The sequence below is a fragment of the Neltuma alba genome, unplaced genomic scaffold, assembly GCF_004799145.2.
Source record: "Neltuma alba isolate B1F8T4 unplaced genomic scaffold, ASM479914v2 tig00010421_pilon, whole genome shotgun sequence".
NCBI classification, from domain to species: Eukaryota; Viridiplantae; Streptophyta; class Magnoliopsida; order Fabales; family Fabaceae; genus Neltuma; species Neltuma alba.
The window spans coordinates 1,274,138-1,282,294 of record NW_021635323.1 but is presented as its reverse complement, the minus strand read 5'-3'; the positions used below and the strand labels follow the sequence as shown (position 1 = coordinate 1,282,294).

The 8,157-nt window shown below is 32.9% G+C and overlaps 1 protein-coding gene across 1 annotated transcript; it reads right to left on the bottom strand.

Annotated features, from left to right (window-relative positions):
- Positions 1 to 261: 261 nt before the first annotated feature.
- LOC114756513 (late embryogenesis abundant protein At5g17165) lies at positions 262 to 5,531 on the bottom strand. The gene is made up of 2 exons (XM_028945458.1): positions 5,346 to 5,531; positions 262 to 818 (listed from the first exon to the last, which is right to left on the bottom strand). The coding sequence occupies exons 1-2, from the start codon at positions 5,426 to 5,428 to the stop codon at positions 530 to 532; spliced, it is 372 nt and encodes a 123-aa protein (XP_028801291.1). The 5' UTR covers positions 5,429 to 5,531; the 3' UTR covers positions 262 to 529.
- Positions 5,532 to 8,157: the final 2,626 nt, after the last annotated feature.

Genomic DNA, 8,157 nt, shown 5'->3' with positions numbered 1-8,157 from the left:
AAAAAAAAATCTCACCTTCACAATTTCTTGAAAAATAAGTTTTTAATTACATCACTAAACTTATTAATATTGTTACAGAGCTTGTCAACCACGTTACAAAAGTTAAAAAATCTCCATCTATTATGCACTTATCTCATAAACTTGTGACAAAATTTACTTCAATATTACACATAAATGATATAATTATATGTATAGATTACCAATCCTAATTAAACCCCTTAGAAATTCAACAAATGCACCATCCATTGAGTCATGCTAAAATCTAGTTTGAAAAAATGGTCGGACTCGCTTCTCATCGTCTCTTATTGAATTCAATACTACAAAGAAAGCATTTATTTAGTTACAAACATTACCATGGATCTCAAGTTCCATTCCACAACATGTGAAAGAACCATACAACCAGAACTAGCTATGCGTTCATACAAACCGTCAATACTAGGAAGCATGCAACACAAATACTACTACTCATATACGTACGGATATGTTCAGAACATTATTAGCAATACTTGGTAAAGATAATTAATGTTGCCTAGTTGTTGGGCTTCTCCGAATCCTCAAGACTCACTGGGCGGAACCAGGCCTTCTCCTCCATGACCGAGCCACCTCCGGCATCGGCTGCTGAGTGGAAGCTCCGGTCCCCGCCGTTGGTAGCAGAGGGAGGACCAGATTGCTCAGTGGCGGGCCCAAAAACCCCCGTTTGTGGGTGTGGGGCCCAGTACTTATCAGATTGGGCTGTCTCGATCACATCGTCGGGGACCGCACTTGGGCGAACCAGCTCGTCCAGATTCTTCTCATACAACGAGCTGTACGCAGCTCTCCTGCATTAATCCATATAAAACTATGCATTAAAAAAACAGTAAATTCTACAATCTAAAAACATTTACCCTTTTCTTTTATTAAAAATATATAATATAGATTTATCTTCCATAAACTGAAAAAAACTCAAATAATAGTACAGTATATGTTGGGTTGCTGCTGCGAAAAAGAAGATAAAAGAAACTCCATATTGGGTTAACAAATATGCGCCATAAATAACTTTTATGACAATAAATGCATAAAGATTGTATGTTATCAAGAACAGTGGTCACGTAATGCCATGTATCTGAGATGAGGACCAGCAATTCTGGTAAATAAAATATTAAGCAGATCCTGCGGCCAGACAGACCCTAAATTGGGCGGTGGCCATCTTATCCCCTCTAAAGAAAAATAATTACCTGCCCATCATATTTCCACAATTAATATATATAATATTTAATGTGTGCGCATGTTAACTTACATGAATTGTTCTGTAAATTATTATTATTTTTTTTTGGAGCAATTCTGTACACTTGTTATGATTGTATTAAACCACGTGCATCGTTTATATAGTCTTTTATAACCCCGTAACATTCTACGGGTCATCCTAGTTTTATTAGTATAATAAAACTTTTGCCAAGTACATCACTTCCTGCTAAAGCTAAAGTTAAAGTTACACCTACAAAGTAAATACGAGAATATCCAAAGAAAAACAAATGAAATGTTAATAAAAATACACTTGCAGACGAAACTCAGTGGATAGAAAGAGCCGAAGAAGGAGGACCCCGCGGCGTGGGTCCAAAAAATGAAAAAGTGAAGGGGACATGGCACCGACTAGGATCGAAGATATTTTTTCGTAATGAGACGAAATAATATGAACACGTTGTGTAATACGACAGGCGTTAAGCAGATATGATCCCAGATATTTTCTCTTAAGAATACCGATGAATACAACACGTTGGGTAAATTGATGAGTGTTCTTGACCTCTGAGACGAAAGGGAATTGAAAAGACAAAGCACTACACCGGAATAAGCCTACCTGGCTGTTACTTATCCGCATCGATCATGTGCAAGTCAATTTCTGTTGAGCTCTATTTATATAGACACCCCAGTCCCTAGGACGTCGTTTGGGGCAATTATAAATAATGGATTTTTAGCGTTCACTTAATTTCTAATTTAAATATGAATAAAATAGGTTGAATAAAAATAAAAAACAATTAAAATATAAAAATTGTTTCCAAATTAAATGAACCTGATTAAAAATTATAGTATAAAACTAAATAGACAATAAATATAGTTTTCCTTTTGTCTACTATTACTACTACTGTAATGGAGCTAAATTTAAAACTCATCCCAAAAGTCAATTTTCCTTAATCCTAAATTACCAAACAGTAAATTAACGCACAAAGTCAAATTCCAAGGAGTGAAATATTAAGGATATGAAATTGAGATGATGGCATATCTTTTAAAGTGGACAATACAAACCAGGGATAGACTTTGACCGAATTTTGACCGTGGGGTAGATACTAATATCAGATACTAAGTTACCAACAAAAGGCTTCGGCCGAATTAGAAGTTAGATCATGAATGGATAAGGCGTCCATGCGCACACCAGAGATTTGAGAGGTCAGGGTACAAAAGCAACTTGCTGGTCAAAAAAACAAAGGGTACAAAGGCAGCTTATCATAAGCCAAATCTGAACGGTCTGCACGTATACAAAGAACAAAGGTTATCTCAGATGCAAAAAAGTCATGGGCACCTTCATGTTCACTTTCTTGGCTTTTTCCCTACATACCAAATAATATTAGACGTATTTAAAAAAATATTTTAATATACTAAATATATTACAAAATACTTTAAAGCCTATTTGGTATGAAGAAAATGGAAGGAAGGAAAGGAAAAATTTTAATAAGCTTGATTTAAAAAATTAGAAAAATAAGGTTGTAAAATTTTGATAAAGAGAAGATATAAAATAAAAGAGTAATAAAAAGGGAAAATTAGGGAGAAGGACCTAAAAAAATTAGTATTTATTAAAAGGAATCTTAAAAATTGTAATTAATTTGAAAGACCAAAAATTAAAATAAAATTTTACAATTACCAAATTATATCTTATCAAATCCTTACATTATCTTCAACACCCTCCTATCTCAATTTGACAGTTAATTATCAATTGAACTTGATCTCTCTCTCTATATCTCTTTTTGATGCACCTAAAGTTTTTACCAATAGCAATTGTCTTCTTGGAAATCCAGAACAAAAAAGACAAATTAAAAGGAATCAACTAGCAAACTATTGATTGGACGGTATGTATATTCTGAACATTATTTTCCCTCATTTAGTTTATTTGTATCGAATGTTTTCTAATTTTCTCATGGCCTCTATATAAAGACTTTTTGGATGAATATAAAAGTATATATTTATACCTTCATTTAATCCCAACTATACATACATATGAACAAAATCACACTATCTATGCAAAGCTTCTTAGATGAATATATATAGTTCTTTGTGTTAATCAAAATATGAAAATCAAGTAAATAATATCTCTTAGTAACCTAAGCTTCACTAATAATCTTTCCAACCACATCAGAATGAGGGGCAAAATCGCAATTGCGCAAGCTGGAAATTTTTCTAGCCATATTGGAATGAAAGGCTGGTAGATGCAAATATGAATGACTGAAAAATAGGACTCTATTTTTTGTTAATTGCTGTATTTAGTTTTTAATTTTAATGGGGGGCAATTTAGTAATTATAAATTTATATTTCAATTGATAACTGAGAGTCAAATATTAAGATGGGTCTTGAAGATAATGTAGAGATTTAGCCAGGGATAATTTCGTAATTGTAAATTCATATTTTAATTTTGGTCCTTCAAATTAATTACAACTTTTAAGATCCCTCTCCATAAATAATAATTTTTTTAGGTCCTTCTCCTCAATTTTCCCTAATAAAAATCGCTTAAAATCTTTTAACCCTATTTCTTTAATTTTTTTAAATCAACCTTATTAAAATTTTTCTTCTTCTTTTTTTTTTACCTTCATTTTCCTCATACCAAACAAATCCATTAAGGGACGAGTTGCACTTTAACCCTAATGCATATATGCTGTTTCCTCTACATTTTCTTATGTTTTTTTCTCAACATTTTCTGCCTGATTTCTCTCGCTCTTTCTGATTTTTTTTTTTTAAGTATAATTAAATTTAAATTTAAAAAGAATAAAAGAAACACATATATGAGACGCACATGGCCTGTTTCCACGAGAACCACTGTACAATAAAAGAAAAAGGGAAAGAAAGAGCAAAGGGTACAAATAAATTTACGTAAGAATTTATGCATGATTATATCTATAAAATTTGGAACATAGAGTACTATTTTATAGATATAAATAACGTGACTTATTCCTTCAAAATCTACCTATAAAAAATCAATGATAGACAAGGGTAAACTAAAAAAGAAGTTGAGGCCAAATTTCCATGAGGAAAACAGATAAGATCGGCAACACATGGGCAATATCGGCAGGCAAAAAAAAAACAAAAAACAAAAAAAGCAAAGAAGAATTCAATAATAATAATAATAATAATAATAAACAACGACGGGAACTAGAATATTAAATAACTTTCTAATCGGCTATGATCTTGACAGTTTAAAGACGGACCTAATTTTCCTGGAAAACTCTGGAGGCTTCCTCTTTTTTTTTTTTTTAATTTAAATTTCCCACGAATCAGGCACGGGAATAAAATAAGTTTCTATGATATCAGAAAGGCCAAGGTGACATATGGTAACTAAATAGCCTTCCAGATACATATGCAAGTCCAACATAAAAAAATTGCTATGTAATTATCACTGGTAACTCAGATTAGATTCAGTTTTCTACAGGCACGCCATAGCAGTTGACATTTGATTGATCACGAGGAATCAGTTCACTAATTTAAATTAAATTAAACCACAAATATCGATGAAGATTCCCAAAAACTAGCAACGAAAGCAGCAAGAAGGAGACTACCCAGAAAATGATCTGCAACACATAGAGCAAACAATGGAAAACCCTAAGGGAATCTGAAAAAATTTACAACTCTCATCCTGGTTGATCCTGAACTTCATAATGGAAATGATTGGGGCGCCAAAAAATTCATCACTCTACCATTTTAGTGTTGAGTAAAATGAGCAAATCAATGCATATGATTCCAGGAAAACAAAGTAAAAAATCAAAGAGACTTAATCAGATTGTAAATCGTGAGAAAATAAGATTCACAAGGCAAGTATGAACTAGAAATTATGCATTATTCCGCCATGAAACAGACATGCCTCTAAAATGATCAGAAATTAGAAAGATTATCACTCTGTTCGCCTCTACTAAAATAGACAAATAAATGCAAATGTTTCAAGCACAGCCAAGTCAAAAATCAAAAATTACAATCAATCAGCGAGCAATCAAACTGTGCAAACAGAAGATTCAGGAAGGCATGAACACAAGCACTAGAAATTACAATTCCAAATTCAGAAAAATTAAAACCGTAAAACGAAAGTTTGAAAGAAATTTGACGAGTAGAACCTGGAAGTGTTAGCTCGCCAGATCTGATTGACGAGTCGTTTCCCGACGCTGGCGACTCCTCGGCTATTGGAATTGGCGGCCATACAAAATGGAAGCTAAACCAGAGACGCAGAAGACGAAGAAATGCGAAATTGAAGAGAAGAGACTGCGGAGTGCACTGCAGAGAGGGACGGGTAGAAAAAGCGTGGGAAAGAGGTTGGTGGAAGGAATGGCCTTTTTATTTTTGTTCGTACCGAACACGTGCGAACGGTGAGGATCCCAGCTAACGGTCGTTATCTCCCTTAACGTCTACCGTTAATCCAATTGTTCTTTACTTGTTTTAAGGAGTGTTTGGATAAAACCAAACTATGGTTTGAAGAATAGGTTCTGAAGAATAGGTTTTGTGAAAAAGTGATTTTGAGAAGTGAAAGTGTTCGGATAATTGTTATAAGAAACACTTTTTATATATACAAATTACTAAAAAAGGCATAAGTTAATATGATAATTACATAAAAGATAGATTTTATGATATATTTTAATTGGAAGGAATAATATTGTTAATAATATATTTTTTATCAACATAATTAATAATACATAAGATAATATAATTAATTAATAATTAATATGTGTATATATATTTATAAGATATAAGATTAAATATGTTTATAAAAAAAATAATTGAGGGGTGTTAAAGTCATATTATTGTTGACATCTACGCTCAGGCTCTCCCTTGTACTGCATCTGAAACAATGAAAAAGAGATGAATAATTGGGAAGGGTATATCCGTCTGAGCAAAAAAAAAAACACCAACAAGGCACACATCCCATAGGCTCTCACACTCTCCCTTTTTCCCCTAAAAGCAAAAAAAATTTTGCTTCTATCAAAACCATGGTTTTGATTTTTTTTATGGTGTTTGGGCAATTTTTCCCCAAACCATGGTTTGGATCATCACCCAAACACCCCCTTAATATAACTTTTTTGCCTAACTAAGGCAGGCTGTTTGATCTCGAACAGTCTTCTCTCCTTTTTTAAATCCCTAATCTATTCGTTTCACCCAGACTCATTTGAAATTTTTACTGTCATTTTTCTATTGCATGCTCTCTTTGAGCCTTCAAATATTCAAATCTTCGTTCCCTACCTCGGTTTCTCCTTTTCCCCTATAATTTTGTGCTTCTCCACCATCATTTTCTTGTTCTTCCCTTAACTACCATCAAGTTTGCTGTTTGCCATATGCTATTTGCTGCTGCAATCATTCTCGCATTTTAGGATAGTACAGGAGTTGGTTCTTCTATAGTATTTTAAAAATGTTGTGTTTATGGTTAATGCCATTTGCTTTGGTTCACCTCTTCTTCTTATTCTTCTTCTTCTTAACTTAAATGTTGACCGACGGGTTTGTTAATTGTTCTTCATTTCAATGTTGATTCATTTGTGTAGGTCATATGTTATTTACAAGTTTTATATGCTGGGTTATGTTATCCGAATTATGGGTTATATGTTCTGATTATAGCTTGTGGGGTTTGATTTCTGGTTGAATAGAATCATTTTGGTTCTGTTAAAGCATTATTCCTAATGGTTTGAATGATTACATGTTACATGAGATATTATTTAGATTAAATTAAACTTCCATGAATAATTGCCTTGCTGGTTTGGTATTGAAAAGTTTATTTTTTGATGTTAAAATAGTGGAAAGAGAAGGCACAATGCCTGAGAAGTGCTCATTCTAAGCTGTTATGTTGCCGAATTTTTTCCAATTGCAATGGGATATGATTGAATTTAGATGGCATTATTTCTAGATTCAATGAAATTTGTTTTTAGTTTGAAGAATTAAACTTTCATACAAGTTAGTGGGAATTTAGTGGCTTTATTTTTGTTTCATGAATGTTGTTATTAGTTATTATATTGTCCTACTGCTAGTTTGCTATTTAGTAATTTTTTTGAAGTTAATATAGTTCAAATAAAGGGCAGCATAAAGCCTGGGAAATGCTCATTTTTAAGCCGTTACGTTGCCGAATTTTTTTTTCAAATAGAATGGCACATGATTTAATTTATTTCAGTTACTATTTGTTAATGACTAGAATTACTAATTGTTAATAGTTGGAATAGTAGAATTAAAATTAAAGAGGGTAACATGTGATCAGTTATGACTCATTGATCTCCTATCTTTGTTTAATTCGCTCAACATGTTTGACTTGCTGATCACATTTTTCTCTAAATGTTTAAGTTAGATAGGGACCATAGATAAAAAATGAAGGTCTGCCAACTGCTTTGTCAAAGAAATTTGGGACAGCGTGGAATATTTTGTTAAGTTTGTAGTTGGACATGCCAATAATCATAATAGCATTATTTGCCCTTGTGTTAAGTGTTACCTTCTTAAAAGGATTCTATTATTTGTTTGTGAGAGCCACTAAATTATTAATAAAATTGATCAAAATTATACGTGTTGGACAAAATATGGGGAGACAAGATATGCGTAATGGCAATCAGGGGCAAAGTAAAAGCTGTGGATCAACTAATTTTGGCTACATATGAAGCTGACCATCTTGAAGATATGGCCAATGTGATTGAAGGGGAGCTCGAGGATTATCCAAAAATGTTTAAGAGGTCGAAGAAACATCTTTGTATGAAGGCTATACGAAGTTCATAAAATTGTCTGCGGTTCTAAAATTATGTAACTTGAAGGCAAGAAATGGTTGGAGTGATGCAAGCTTCACAAAATTGCTTTTGGTTCTAAAACAAATGCTACTGAAAGAAAATGAGCTTCCAAGCAAAACGTATAATGTAAAACAGGTGTTGTGCTTTGTCAGCTTGAGCTATCAGAAGATACATGCTTACC